This window comes from Uloborus diversus, chromosome 3 (genome assembly GCF_026930045.1).
Source record: "Uloborus diversus isolate 005 chromosome 3, Udiv.v.3.1, whole genome shotgun sequence".
NCBI classification, from domain to species: Eukaryota; Metazoa; Arthropoda; class Arachnida; order Araneae; family Uloboridae; genus Uloborus; species Uloborus diversus.
Genome location: NC_072733.1, coordinates 113,985,252 through 114,001,635, shown reverse-complemented (window position 1 = coordinate 114,001,635; position 16,384 = coordinate 113,985,252). Strand labels below are relative to the sequence as shown.

General features: G+C 32.3%; 1 protein-coding gene across 1 annotated transcript in view; it reads right to left on the bottom strand.

Moving 5' to 3' along the window:
- LOC129218898 (ribonuclease 3-like) overlaps positions 1 to 16,384 on the bottom strand; it is a 167,423-nt gene that overhangs the window by 32,774 nt on the left and 118,265 nt on the right. The window contains exons 16-19 of the mRNA XM_054853218.1: positions 7,068 to 7,183; positions 2,300 to 2,353; positions 950 to 1,053; positions 601 to 706 (exon numbers count right to left, since the gene is read on the bottom strand). Coding sequence (XP_054709193.1) covers positions 601 to 706; positions 950 to 1,053; positions 2,300 to 2,353; positions 7,068 to 7,183 — 380 coding nt within the window. The remainder of the gene's footprint in view (positions 1 to 600; positions 707 to 949; positions 1,054 to 2,299; positions 2,354 to 7,067; positions 7,184 to 16,384) is intronic.

Genomic DNA, 16,384 nt, shown 5'->3' with positions numbered 1-16,384 from the left:
AAACTTCGATCCATATGCTACTTATACAATTGCTGACAAAAAAAGAATATCTCATAAAAGTTGTTTCAGAGCAGTAGCAAAAATATTGATAGTCAACTCTTGGCAGTTCCACTCTAGTGAAAATGAATGCCTAGAAATTTGAACATTTTGTTCGGTCTTTTTAGAAAACCTCTCTTAATTAAAATAAATCCAATGCATTTTGATACTGTTGCTAACCTGAACAGATATTGATGGGAAGTCACCCATCAATACGATAAAATTCAAAGTCAATTATTCTCATCTCTCTGTTATTGATAGTTGTTTTGCAACTTAAGTCAGCATGAATGTTGAAACCTACTCTTCAAAGAACTCTTCACTCAATGCTTCAAAAGTTTTCAAAACCATCACTCATGAAAATTCTGAAGCCCTCACTGAGGACGGAAGTAGGAGATAACATTTCTACGTTCTCTAGCACATTAGACAATCACAAGTTCAACAGCTCAGTGATGTAAATTAAAGCAAATTCATATATTTTTTCAGCAATCATAATAGATGTACCTTAGTAACATTTTGTTTATTACACATAATAACATGTTTTAATATTTAAATTCCTTTACTCACAGACAGATGTCCTTCATGATGCTCAGGGAAGAATTTATAAAGATACTCAGAAGCAACCAGCTGAAGTACAGTGTCTCCCAAAAATTCAAGTCTCTGATTTGAACCCCTAAGTTTATGAAACGATAGAAGAAATTTTTCAGTTAAAATAATTGGTGCATGCACAAAAGACACACACACACACACGTATAATATATATATATATATATATATATATATATATATATATATATATATATATATATATATATATATATATATATATATATATATATATATATATATATATATATATATTATGATTTCAAATGTATACAGTTAAGTACAAAGGTTATCAACATAAATATCTTACAGAGTCAAATTATTGTATCCTAAACTACGATGAGTTAAAGATCTTGCAAGCAGACGTATATGAGTAAATTCTATGCCAATAGCTTCTTCAAATTTATGCAGCTTCTAAAAACACAAAAATATGAAATAAATATACAGTATATACAAAAGGTATAGCATAAAAAGATGCTGGTATACTGAACCTTTCCATTTCAAAGTAATATTTTTGATAATTTTTGCCAAATATTATGTTTTTACACACTATGTTTAAATAGAGTTTCAAAATTTGATTCCTATAGACCACTGGACAAACCTGCTTTGTGTAAAGTTGTTTACCATATCTTGTCATTGCATAAATTTTTGTATTTACCATCATGGTAGTGTTCGTAATAAGAAAATGCAATATTAACACGAAAAAATTAGCATCTTTTTTTGCATACAGGGGAAGTATAACATCAAAATAGAATAATTTATTTCAATAACACTGAGGATTTACACCAACAGATGGCACTGTGCTTTTCACATTAATGAACAAAAATAGTAGCTAACTTCGGGTTTAAATAAATGATAAAGATGCTTTACTTCTTACTCTTATAAAAAATATTTGATCAAAACTGGACTAAAAAATGTTTTACATCTTGTCTACTTTTGATCAATGGAGCAGTCTTTTATGAACAATATGGCAGTGCATATGAAGCTATGTTGTGTTCATGTTATTGAAATAAAATTGGAAATTTAATACAGCTTTTTGCTAAAATTCAGGTATGTAAAGATCAGTGGCTTGAATAAGAACATTGGTTCCCAACATGTGGGTTGTGATAACATTACAACATTATTTCCCTTTTAAAATGTATCAGTAAAAAAATGAGAAAGTGATAGAACATTATTTCTTGCAACATGCAACTGCATTGTTGGATAGCATTGTGAGCTCTATTAACAGAATCAATTTTTACTAACTGAAGTTCACGAAGTTAAATTTGGGTTTTAAAATGTCTGTTGAGTACAATGAACTAAACAAAGTTGACAACAGAAAATAAGAAATGCAAAATTCAATCATTGCTCAACTTGCATAGATAGATAATATGCATACAAAAAACATTTTAAAATTTTAAAACATGATAAAAACTGCAAAATCCTAATCATTTTTTCCAGATTTAAGTAGTTGTGCAGTTGCTAATTGACATCATTAAAAGAAAAAAATTAACTTTGTGTTGCAATTCTTCCGCTTTTTATGAAATAATTTGAAAATAATATGCATCTGCACATATACAGCATCATATCATATTCAACAAAAGTAATTTATCTCATAAACTATCAATGGAAAGCAAGATAATAGTAAGCTTATAACAAAAAATAGGCAAATAAATTTTACTTGTAGCAAAGGAACAGACTCGATCCATCTTCTGTCACCACCAGGCTCTTGCTCCTAAATGAAAAAAATTTGAATAGATAAATACACCAAAACATAAGATAAATATAACACAATATATATACAACTAGGAATTAAATACATTTAAAAACAACGACTAAATGTTATAGAATTTAACGATGTAAATGTAAAATAAAGCTAATTTTCACCATCGTAAAAAAAGAAAAAAAATATAAGCATTAAGAAATTTTATAACACCAACTAATAAAATAGTTTATTGAGACAATATTAAAGAAAGTTACAAGAATATATACTTGCAAATATCCATTAAAATGAATGAATTGAAAATGTAACAAAAACATTTTTTTGTAACAAAATGATTTTTTTTTCCTATTTTAATTTTACTTGAAAAAGGAAAATGTGCTGGTAAAATAATAGTATATAATCCTTTTAGACAGTAAAATTCCATATTAGCCAAAACAAAAATAATTTCAAAATATATACAGGGCACATTCTTTTGATAACAAACAGTAGATACACATAACTTGTGCACAAAAGCTTACATCGAGCAGTTAAAATGAGCTAGAAGGTTTAAAATGCTGACTTCACTGACTAAAATGGATAAAATGTTGATTAAATACTAAGTTTCTTGAGTAATTTCACCACAAGAATCAACACTCTTTGTAAAAGAGATGCTCTTTTTATTTTGTAATGTAAGTTAATGCAAATTAACTTTGGGAACAATTCTGATTTAAAGTGGAAAGCTATATATATAGCAGGCATAAGTGAATTAAACCAGAATTTTTTTTGTAAAAAATACACATCTGTTGCTTGAAAATGATAAAAAGGGCTTAGTTCAAAATATGCTCTGTGGTTTGTTATACATCTTTTGAGCAATTTGTGAATACCATGCTAGTAAAACTTTTTTCTTCAGCTGCAAATGGTTCAATGAGTCATTTTTTTACTACTTTCAACTAACAGAGATGCTGCTTAGCAATTGTAATGACCTATTCATGCAAACAGAAGGTTGCCTAAAAGAGCCAAGAAGTAAGCGGGTAGAACTTCTCAGCTGAATGTTTCCAAGGCGTCACAAACCCATTTTGCTATATGTAATGGAGCATTGAGCATGGAGAAAAATGGTCTTGTGCAGCCTCTTTCAGCATTCTGGTCTTTTTTCAAGCAGGGAACTGTTCAAATAGGTCTACAGTTGTTGGTGGCCTTTGGTATTAACCATTTAAACAAGTTTTAATGGCTCATTACAGACTATGCCCCTCTTTTCTCATCAAACACAGAGCATAGTCTTTCTGCCAAATTTGAGACGCTGAAATCATCACTCCCACGTTTCTTGCAATGGAGCATGTTTTCCACAAGCTTCGACAAGCATTCAACGTGATTTTGTAAGGATTTCTTCAAATCATAACAGAAAACCAATGCTGTATGCAAACCACAGTTCAGAGGAACAAGACTCAACATGTTTAAGGTTATAGTAAAATATACTGGTGTATGGAACTTAGGTTATTGTTTGTTAAAAATCTTTGTCAGTTGTTGCTGCTGAAGCGGTCTTACAGTCCCTAAACTGATGGCTAGCACCATCTATAGGGAAATTCAGGTTTCAGGTTTCTACACCTGGTAATATAACTGTATAATGATAGATTATGACTCATTCTTAACTAGGAAAATATTGAAAGATCTTGAACATGTTCATGAGGGTAGTTTTTTAATATAAATCACATTATACAGGGTGTTCCGTTTTAACCTGCAAGACCTTTATTTTCACAACTTCTAGTCCTAGATGTATACTTCCAGTTGCAAAAATGTTCAAAATCAGATGTAGAGTTAAGTTATTGAAAGTTTGAAGCAAAAATAAAAATGAGTTAAAAAATACAAAATTTAACTTTTTATACAGACCCTAGGTCCCTTAACTAATATTTAGAGAAATAATCTCCATTGAAAACTATTACTGACACAAAAAACTTGACATTTGTGAGACCAAAATTCAAGGAGATATTCTAGTTCAAAGTTTTAAGGGACCATACAGAAGATGAGATTTTAACTTATCACCCTTTCAGAAGAATGACAGGTCGTCAAAGTAAGAAAAACAAGGTATCTATATTTTTCATTGCTATTCAAAAATAAATGCAAATGTTATGCCGTGATATGCAAAAACACACATTGAAACCTCGATCAATTTGAAAAACCACTCTATGAACACAGATAATTTTAGACAGATAATGCCCTGATATGCAAAAACACACGACGAAACTTCGATCAATTTGAAAAACCACTCTATTCGGGATTGCAATACCGATATTCCGGTATACTAAATACCAGTATTTCGAGCAATTTTGCCATTTCATAATACCAGTATTTGCTGAGGTAAAATACCGGTATACCGAATACAGGTATTTTGAGCAATTTTGCAATTTCATACCGGTATTTGCTCAGGTAAAATACCAGTATTTTGGATATTAGATAAAATTAAAAAAATTTCAAATTAAAGAATTTTCAATTTAACTTATTAAATATCTACTTATATTTTGAATGCACATTTCTTTTTCCATGATACAAAACCAAAATCAAACTATTTATCTAAAAATTTGGCTTCAAAAGCACGAACTAATAGAATCATGACACAGAAGTAGCTGAAAGATTGCAAAATGATATATTCCTATGGTGAGATGAATCGCGTTTTTGTGCACCATGTTTTATTTTTTCTATTTCCCTGATCACTCACTTTCCCTTTTGTGAAAGTTAATTTCGAGTGTAATTTCGAATGTATTTGTTCTAAGAATAATTTATTCCAACCATCGATTGCAGTCAAACTTTATGATATTTTCTTTAAATATTTGTCTCAACTGTACTGAATTTTGGCAAAAACATTTTTCTTGTAAGTAAAATATGTCTCGTTTTATGCTTGGCTAGATAATATTTAGAAATTATATAGTTTCTTGAAAATTTGCATAGAGGTTAAGCATTATCATTTTATAATATTTTCAGATATTTACACAATCATAATTATAAATAGTTCAAAAAGAACATGAAAATGAATAAGAGAAACTAACAAGATCAAATTTAGTCAAGCTTATCATAAATTTCAAACCTCTCTTGCTCAAGAGAAAATTATGCTAATATTGGAAAAGTATCCTCCCTCTGAAAAAAGTTACAACAAGCTATAAATCTAAAAAAATTACAATAATAACACCACACAATACAAAATAAAACACACTAAACGATTTTTCCAAAAATAACACACAAGAGACTGAATTGAAGATGAAGGACTTCTTGACAATTAGAGGAGATGTATCGCACATTGTTAACAGTACCATTGACCTGCGTGAATTCAGAAAGAGTATTTTCAAATATATGAAAGTTGAGCACTAAATAAGTTCCAGGCTTAGAGACAATTCAATAGCATTATGCTTTTTACTATAATTTATTTCTATTATGATATTTGTTCCTTCATTTTATATTTGTTCACAATATATTTTAATAAACAGCACAATTTTCGTACAAAATTATGAAATGTGGAAATGAAACAATATGTTTTCAAGCATTTTTTGAGAATTTTCAAATACCGGTATTAATACCGGTATTCCAGTATCATTTTTAAAATACCGAATACCGGTATTGAATTTTCAGTCGGGTATTCAATCCCTACACTCTATGCACACAGATAATTTAATTTTAAACACTTGTTAACCGCTATATTTCCCCCCAAAATGTCGAGCGAAAAGTGGTGTAAGTCACAAAACACTTCGTTTCATATCTCAGTGAATATTAGTTGTACTAATTTCAAACTTTCTGTGTTGGAACTATTTTTCAATGGAGATTATTTCCCTAAAGATAAGTTAGTGGAACTTGGGGCCCATATAAAAAGTTAAATTTTGTATTTTTTGACTTACTTTTATTTTCACTTCAAACTTTCAATATCTTAACTCCACATCTAATTTTGAACGTTTTTGCAATTGGAAGTATGCATCTAGGACTAATGGTTGCGAAAATAAAGGTCTTGAAGGTTAAAACGAAATGCCCTGTATTTTCCTTTAAAAACTACTGAAAAAAATAGTAAGAATTTCAAAAGGTAAAATGATTACATATAGTAGAATCACACCAGCCAAATTTTCCAAACAATATACTCTACGAATTTGTTAGAGTAAATAAATTAAAATGTTTTAAAATTTAAAAATGTACGAGAAATACACAGATTGAGAACAATAAGTTTCAAAACTCTAAACAGATCCAAATTTAATAAAATCTAATAATTTCAAAAAAGTGTAGCAACTTTTGGTAATAGAAAGCACAGAACATTAGCCGAAAACTATTTTAAATGTTAATGAAAAAATATTTTTGTGAATACAGAAAAATGGTTTCACTTATATCAAAAGAAATCTATTCATATGCTGAAATTTTAAGATAATATTTAAACAAAGTATGACAGATTTTTGCCAAAGAAATATATACAAAGCTTTTCTTAAAATAGTAAATGAAAATGTTGATCCTGTATACAATGCCCTAATATCATACATGCCTTACCATATTCTACAAGTAGAAAGGTACATTACATACAATATTGAATTTTGTTTACATTCAAATAGTGGTTAATAAATTTAATGCATCATAACCAAAAACATTTTTTGGAGAATAATTCTGGAATTTCTAACTTGTTTATTACGAAAGTACGATCAACTTTCTTCGCTCAATCATATCCCGAATGAATGAAAACTACTTGTCTTCTAATGTAAAATTTGATGAGAAACAAGCAATTAGATACCTGAAGAGGATGAAGAGGATAATTTTTCCACACAGCAAGAAGAACTGGTTCAGAAAACAAAGTAATGGAAAACACCTTGTCTGCAACTTCTATCCCATCATCCAAAAATAAGGCACCTGCATTTATGGAAGCATATTAAAACCCCATGCAGTCTATACGAGTTTCCTTTTGCTGATACAAAAGGGGTGCAAACTTCAAATGTGTTACAGCAAAAAATATTAGACAAATTTATTTATTCTTTCTTTTGAATGGAATAAAACTACATGGTTAGCTAATAAATTTTCTTTAACATTATTTTTAAGAAAGCTTGAAGAAAAGAAAAAGAAAATAAACACATCAACTATCACTCTCTTTTCAAGTACAGTAGTTTCAGGGTGATCACAGAACAAAATCATTTTTATCAACTTTCTCTGATTTGTTTCTGTCTAACCAATTTTTTCCACAGATTTCTCTTTGTTTTGTTTTCTTGATATTTTGATGCATCCATTCTTTTACACTAATTCAAATACTCAATAAGTACTATGTCAGGGTATCAGCTACATTTATTTTTGAAATTTATGATTTTCCATGACTTCTGCTTGAAACTTTCCATAACTCAATGCAATTTTTCCAGAAAAAAAAAACATACATTTTTCACAAGAATATCAAAATTAGTGTTTGTGGAAACAAAATTACAACCATCTGATCTAAACTTTGCACAAATGTTTCTGAGCATTCAAATTAATGCAAAATGTAATGAGCTGAGATATAACTAAAAAGCAATTAATGTAACAATGACTAGTCAGGGGTCGATCCAGCGCCAAATTGGGACCATTTTGCGGCCCCTTCACAAAATTTCACATGGCAAAAGCGGCCCCATTCACAAAATTCCGCGTCGCAAAAGCGGCCCCATTCACAAAATTCCCCAGCGCAAAAGCGGCCTCATTCACAAAATTCCACGTCGTAAAAGCAGTTCACAAAAATTTATAAAAAAGCAGCCTTTTCACAATATTTTTTAACCGCAAATGTGTACGCATCTACGCGAAAGCCTACACCTCTTCCACCTTCCCCCATCTTATCTTTTTACCTGCTGTGTGATTTGTTTTTACTTGAGAGCGTCAGAGGGGGGGGGGACGCTTGTGATTGGTGGCTAGCCAAAATCCAAGAAAAATAATGAGCACGTGATAAAGAATTGATTCGATGATTTTCTACTGTTCTACAAGTGCGATGACTCATTTCACGCCACGGCAAATTTATCGCCTATATTCTGTTGGTTTGATTTGCTTCAGTGACAAAATATTTCTGAATTAAATATTCCTTTGAATCATTGTAACTTTCAATTGTGTCTTAGTTGCACGCATCCTTTATTTATCCATATTATTTTGTCAAATTATGCATTTTTAATGCTCAAAATTAGCAGCAAATTGAAACCTTGCCAGATGCAGATCTTCTAGTTTTTCTCCTCTTTCTTTCTTTTTTTTAAAAAATTAATTTAAATATTCTCCGGTTTTTTTAATTTGTTAATATTTCCTTCAGTTTATTTTGAAAAAGTTTAAGGTTCAGAGTTGGGGGGTTATCTTACGGAACGGACGAGCAAAATTTCTGAAAATTATTCCCGAACGAAGGTTAAAAAGAACACTCGAAAATCTTATATTTTCATTTTTTTAACCAATTGCATAGAAATTCACATTGAATACTGGTGCATGCTGATGCAAATCGTATTGTATAGCAATTAATTAAAACCTGTTAGAGTATGAGTGACTACGCGGGAAACGCCGAACAACCGATTGCCGAAATTCCCTGTAGTCTGTAATTGATACTGTCCGATCTCGAAAGCTCACTTGACACGATTGCATTTAATGAAAAAAAAAATAAGAATTTGAATTTTGACCTCTTGAATTCAAATTATGTTTTCCGCAATCACGAGAGTGCTTACGTAGAAGTGTGTGTTTGTGTGTGGGGGTATGTATATTGTGTGTAGGGGTATGTGTGTGTAGGCATGTGTGTTTGTGTCTGTGTGCAGGTATGAATGTGTGGATAGTTGTGTGTATGTGTGTGTATGTGTAGGTGTCTGTATGTATGCATGAATGTGTGAGTAGTTGTGTGTATGTGTATGTGTCTGTGTGTATGCGTGTGTGTATGTGTTTGTGTGTATGTGTTTGTGTGTGTGTGTGCGTGTGTGTGTGTAGTTGTGTATGTATGCGCGTGTGTGTAGGACATGGATGCAACCTGGAGACGGCTTTCGCTATAGGAGCAGCATCGTGAGGACCCGGTCGACGGTGACAGGGTGCGGATGGTGGTGGTGGTAAAATAAAAAGATAGGACATCAAAACAGTCAAATGAGAACAATAAGCAATCGTGATTGCTCAAAAAAAAAGGTGTGATTAAGCCAGGGGTACCCACTTTTTCTCATATTCTTTAGTTTAAAGCAGCGTTTCTCGATCTTTTTTTTTTTTTTTGACACTCGGACCGGTAAAACTTTGTCAAAAAATTTCACGGACCGGTAGAAATTTTTACTTTTTTTTTCACTAAAATAAACTAATCTGTTTTGTCCTTTTTTAAAACAAATTCCAGAAAGAAAAACCTTCTACTCAAAATAAACTTACAAAAGTTAATTGTAAAATTGTTTTTAATGACTTATACACTTTGAATGTAAAAATAAGCGCAGCTAATTTGCGTAAATTTTCATTAGCGAATAAATCTTGGAGAGAAACCTCAAAACGTATGCAAAGTAATGGATATATTAATGCATATCGTATAAAATTAGAAATAAAAATAAAATAAGGAAATTTTATTTTATTGGAAACGAGGACCGGTCAAACTTTCTCGCGGACCGGTGTCTGCTGAGAATTGCTGGTTTAAAATGCATTTTTCATTTTTTCTTTCCTGCTATTTTTTTTGTAGACTGTACGTGTAGAAGCAAAAGATAACTTCCAAAGTCACGCTAGTTTGAGCGTACAGTACAGCATACAGTAAACCAAAAGAATAACTGTATTATTATTATTTATTTATTTATTTATTTTTGTAGTTTAATTCCTAGATTCCTTCTTTTATTGATAAAATACAATGCCAGCTGAAAAATATTGTCAGTCATTCTACTTAATCTTGCTGTCTTCTTTAAATAAATATAAAACTTCGAGATGAGCAATGTCGCATTTTTTAAACGTATGTCCGCTAATGGTGAGCAACGGGAACAGCGCACTCGCGTAATCTGCAGAAGATAAATTTAAAAAAAACTGCAGACGATAAATTTAAAAAAAATGTGGTAATTGTTTATTATTCCAGTTCGTTTTCTTTCGTTTCCAGATCGTCTGCGATCCAGGAGCGCAGACGATCTTTTTCGGAGTTAGCTTGTTCGCGCCTTCGCGTGTTAAAGTGGACATTTTTTAGGCGCATCAAGGAATAAATTGTTATTCTATTCGATTATAATTTGTGTTTTGCAAAATATTTCGTTAAGTTTCTAGCGGATAATGGAGCGCTGGAGATAGCAGCCGCAATAATCTCAGTTTGGAGAGATCGCTTGTTCGTTGAAAATAATTCTTTAAGAAATTAAAATATGAAACGAGGATGTCCTGCAACAGGAGGTACCTCCCGAAATTCTGCGTAATATGTTTAAAAATTTTGCTCTTCGAACGTTGGATCCCAAAATGTTGTGAAATTCTTCAAGTCAGCAATTAACAACCCCGATAAAATCGCTACCACCAATTCATCATGCAGTAACAGTAACGCAAATGTTCCCGTTTCGGAGGACTCGGAAAATGCGGTAAAAGATAGTACATCAAATGACAGTGCGGCAGTTCGCGAAAGTATAACGATTTTTGAGGCAGAAAATACTGGAAGTGAATCTGAAGCAACTTCAACTGATGATGATATTGAGATTGAGCCATCAAATAATGAATCAAGCAATTGTATTTGAGAGTACAAATGGAAATAAGAAGCATGCAACAAATGAAAAGTACATTGCAAATTATGAAAAGGTGTATAGCTGGCTTTACTACAGTTATTCAGCTAAGGGTTTTTTGTGCAAAATATGTTCATCTTTCTTGAATGTTAGTGATTCAAACAAAACTTGAGTAAATATTGGAGTTGATATCAAGAAAAGCAGTCACCCTATAGAGTTTTAAAAAAACATGAGTGCAGCAAAAATCACAGAGAGGCTGTCAATATACAAAAATCTAGTGCAAAAGAAGGAATTCTCAAAAAAATCTGAAAGTGCAGAGATTGGAACTGAAGCTAAAAAAAAAAAAAATTTAACAGAAAATTGATTGGTAAGTTTATTTAAATTTTGTACTTTATAATGAAGAAGCAATGGGCCATTTTTGAGAATTTTGAATCTCTAGTTAGATTTTTGGGGGAAAATTTAGATGACAATGAAATAAAAAAACATTTGCTAACTTGTGGTAAGAATACCACGTATTTATCCCACATTTCAGTTCAAAACATTTATCTTTGAAAATACTGAAATTCCGTTGCTTTCAGGAAAATCCTAAATTTTACTTTGATTACGCAATATATATTTAGTATTAATTTGTGTTGAGTTTCAAAATCCAATTCTAAAATCTTTACTTAAAATAAAATTCTTTTTATATGCTTTTTTTATATTTTTATTTCTTTTGAAGACCTTGATTTCCTTACATCCGCCATGGTAAACGAATTTTTCGCATTTTTGACGTAATTTACTGTACCTTGTTAAGCGGCAAACAAATAAAATTTCTTTATATATTTATTAACATCATTAAATTGCAAAGTTTTAACGAAATACCTACTCTGTAAGAACGTCAAATGTCAAAAAATTAAACGTTGAATGCTGGTGCAGTATTATTTTGAGTTTTAATTACTTTTACGTTTTTCAAACACATACATGGCATCTTTAATGAGTATTTCACTTCTGTGTTAAGAAATATGTGATATCTTTGAGTCTGTTCATATTGTATTAGGAGTTATCATTACGTGCAGCAGCATGTGCAATTTTCATTGCTCTAAAAGTATTTGAGAGGAGCAAACAGAAAATTGTGAGACTTTCACCTTAAGAAAGTGTGCCTTGCATATGTATATTTGTAAAAATCAATAAATGCAATGTATGTGTCAAATTACAAATAAAATATTAAGGGTCTTACTCCCCCCCCTTCCCCCCAGCGCATTTTCTCTTGACAGCTTTCAGGTATTCTTCAAGGACTTGCAATCACCCCAGAAACCTGTCTAGGGCTTTTCTATAACGATACGACAGCTAAAAATGCTTTTATATAATCTTTTCCAAGAAAAAAATCACAAGAAGGTCTTTTTTACAAAAATAAATAAAATTCACAAAAATATTTTGCTTTTTCACAAAATGGGGACCCAAAAAATAAAACCTGGATCGACCCCTGCTAGTGATACACAGGAAATAACTAGTTTTATCTTTTGAAAATTGTGAAAAAATTTTTTTGGAAAAATCAGCAACAGCCAACAATTTATACATTAATAAAATTAAGTTCATGATAAATAAAATATATAAATAACTGAAATGAAAAATAAAATTTTAAATTAACTTGACAATTAGCTCATTTGATATGATCGCAAAAATTTTAGGACAGGCTACAAACATTGAAATTTTTCCCAAATTTGTGTAATTTGCAACATTTATGGACTTTTAAAGATTTCATCAATGAAAATTCCCTCATTTCCATATTCCATCAATGTCCTAAACGTCCTTAATAAAACTGTTTGATCAATTTTATTTTCTAAAATCTTCCTTCATTTAAGACACTGGTGAAAATTAATGATAATTTTTATGAGTTTCTTGAATCAATTCTTATAAAAATGGATTAAAAACTATTCGAATGAGCACAGCAAAATTAGAAGTATACAAGTCCTCAACTACACAATAAGACATATAAAAAATGTTAAAAGTAATGCTAAACCCAAAATAATTAATGTCCAAATGGGAAAATCATATAGTTAAGAAAACCAGCAAGTTTTGTAGAAGCAGATGCAATTGGATTTCAATTGGACAGGTTCAAACGGACCATCAATACACATTCTGAAAAAAAAATATTGAATATGGGTGCAGAACATTTGACCATGTTTTTTCCGGACAAGTTCAAGCACTACTTCAATTGTATGAAATACACTGCCAGCTCAGTCATTTCCAACCGAGGACTGCAGTTTTATGCACATTAGCACTCATCAGCCCGGTATAGGAAAGTGACTGAGCAGGAGATGGAAAACCTCTTAAGGAAGCCAAGAGTGCCAAACAAACTGGTAGCTAATATAGAATTAGCACAGACCAGACGAGTGACCGAAGCAATGGTTCGGTTCAACTCGAGGATTGAAGGCAAGGCATGGTATACTCAGTAAATTACCGCCCAATAGCCAGGGCTAAAGCAGAAATACATGAAATACACTGCCAGCTTAGTCATTTCCAGCCGAGGACTGCAGTTTCGTGCTTATTAGCACTCATCAGCCCAGCATAAGAACGTGACTGAGCTGGAAATGGAAAACCTCTTAAGGAAGCCAAGAGTGCCAAACAAACTGGTAGCTAATATAGAAATGATTGAGCTGGCGGTGTATTTCATGTATTTCTACTTTAGCCCTGGCTATTGGGCAGTAATTTACTGAATACTACTTCAATTATCTGGCATAGAACAATGTGATTGAGTTAGCGATCCATTGAGGCATCAGTTGAGGAGCTTTCTTTGAATGTGCGAGTAGACTTCAGGAGTGACCGCTTGTTTGAACTTCAGATCAACCAAGTGCCTATAAACACACTGCACACTTAGTGCAACGCTGCCACATATGCAAAAACTACTTTTCGAGAAAAATCAATTTAACACTAGAACGACTGACATTTTCTGTATACCTAGAAAGACTGAAGGGGCCAGTGTGGCCCCTACCCATTTTTGGAGTGAATTCTTTTAAAAATTCTTCCTGAGGGAGTCCACATGCCTGATACACCTTCTTTCATGACTAAATAAAAACTTAATACTTAATTATTTTTAGTTTTTCTGGGCAAAAGGCTGAATTAGTTTTCCTTTCTAAGAGCAATGGCCACCGTTAGGATGGTAAGCAGTCGGTACTGTTTATAGCAATTGGATATCCAATCGGCTGCATAAAGAGCATAGGCGGATTTAGGCTGTGAATTCTGGGGGTGCAACAATATAGCAGTGGCGTAGCTAGGGAGGGGCGGAGAGGGTGGTCTGCCCGGGGAGGCATGCTTTTCGGGGCGGCGATTCAGCACTTTTGGTGTGAAAAAAAATTAAATAAGGGAATCATACTTAAATATAATACTGGAGACAAAGAAAAAAAGTAAAATCTGTGACCTACTTTCCCCAATTAATTCTAATTTGAAGTCCGAAACTTTGAATTCAAATTATTTTTTTCGCAATCACAAGTTGCGACAAGACCCTACTGATTAGAGTTATTGTTTCTAGAAACGGCTCCCCCCCCCCAAGCATGTCCCTCCTCCTGGGTGGTTACGTGTGTATAGTTGTGTGTGTAGGCTTACGTGTGTGCACGTAGGCGTGTGTATGTGTGTAAAGGCGTGCGCACGTAGGGGAGTGTATATGACCATGCATGTGTAGGACATGGACGCCAAAGCCCAGCAAAAGTGGATTCCGGTGGACAGTGCTCAGGACCAGCCGCGCCACCGCCGGTGGATGGTGGTGCTGCAGCCCTGGTCCAAGCTGAAAAAGGAACCGTAACGTCAAGGACAGTCAAATGAAAGCAATAAGCAATCGTGATTGCTCAAAAAAACACTTTGAAATGTTAGATTTTTGTATGACTGAACGGTCATTTCAGTGTTCAAAGTTGAAATATTTTCGTAGTGAGCCCTTGAACCTTCCTCATTCATTTAATGTCCTTAAATTGTAATTCAACTCTTAAATTGTATTTTTAAAACTTAAATTTCGGAAAATATTAAAATATGTACTATTAAACATATTTCTGATATATAACATCTGTTTCTGTATATAAATATAATATATTTCTGTAAAAGTTGTTTCTTTGCTAGTGCTGATTTAATGCAGGGAAAACAAATTATTGGAACTTTGTTACGGAATAAAAGCTGACTCTTAATCGTCCTCAAAAGCTTAAACTAACTTCTGGTTTGATAAAGATTCGGTAGAGAACCCCATTCGGCCAAAAGTTGCTTTTAACTGCAATTTTTCATGTAAATTCAGAATATTTTTCCGAGATAGGCGCCCTGACCCGCCCCCTTAACTTTTGTAGGAAGAATACGGATTAAATTAGTTTCCCTTTGCTACTTTAAAGGAAGTTTTCTATTTTGAGCGATAATTTTCAATGCTTTAATGTATTAGATATGTCTCAATGAAAATGTGGCAAATAGAGGGAAACAGGCGACAGAAACTAGCTATGCCATTGTCATACAGGGGATGGGGGAGGGGGATACAGCACTGCAAATGGCTACTAAAGCTGTTGCTTTGACGGCAAAGGCGACTATTTTGATGACAAAGGCGAGTATTTTGCAATCAGTTGTAAAATACAGGGACTAATTTAGTAAGTGTAACTAAAATTCGTAAAAAAGCTAGTTTTTTCTCCCTCCCAGGAGAAAAACTTTGTAAAAAAATTTTTAAAGTTTACCCCCTAGTTACCACGGGACAAAAAGGAAAAGTTTTACCTCGTTTAATTTTTGAAAACAATCGTTTAAAAAAGTGGGAAAATGAAAGGTAATAAAACATTTACGACCAGAAAAAAATGCGAAATTTATATTTTAGTATAAAAAAAGTTTCGTAAAGTTTCGTCACGATCGTAAAAGATCGCAATTTTCGTAACAGTATCGTTTTTGTGAGTCTATTTTTATAAAGGATTAGTTTTTGGAATCGCAATTTCTGGTTCTTAACTACTTTTTTTTTTACTGTTTTTTGGTTCCTAATTTCTTTTATTTGTACTATACATTTATTTTTTTTCTTTTTCTTTATTTTTTAACGAGAGCTAATTTTCTTTCGATCGGAAATATGAATATGACGCTTCGAGCTCTTTCTATACAGTCAGCCTTTTACTGTTGTCTTTAATTAACAGTCAGATAGTGTAAAAAATATACTAGAATGTGTCAGTGCTGGTTTCTCTAGTGTTTATTCAGGGTTGGGCAAAAATTTGGAAAATATTTTTTAAAGTTTTCCTTTTTAAAGGTTGTTTGGAGAAAATTTACCCCACGTAGGTCTGCCCCACTTCATGGCATCAAAATGATATGAATGCAATTTTTTTAAATAAGAGACTATTTTAGAAATTATTTTCTGTATTGGTAACTATTTCGGAGACTATTGTTCATATTAAAGGCAACAAAAGCAACTAATTTTAGTAGTAGAACTCAGTGATAGCACTGCCCTGCCCCCTTCAGAAAA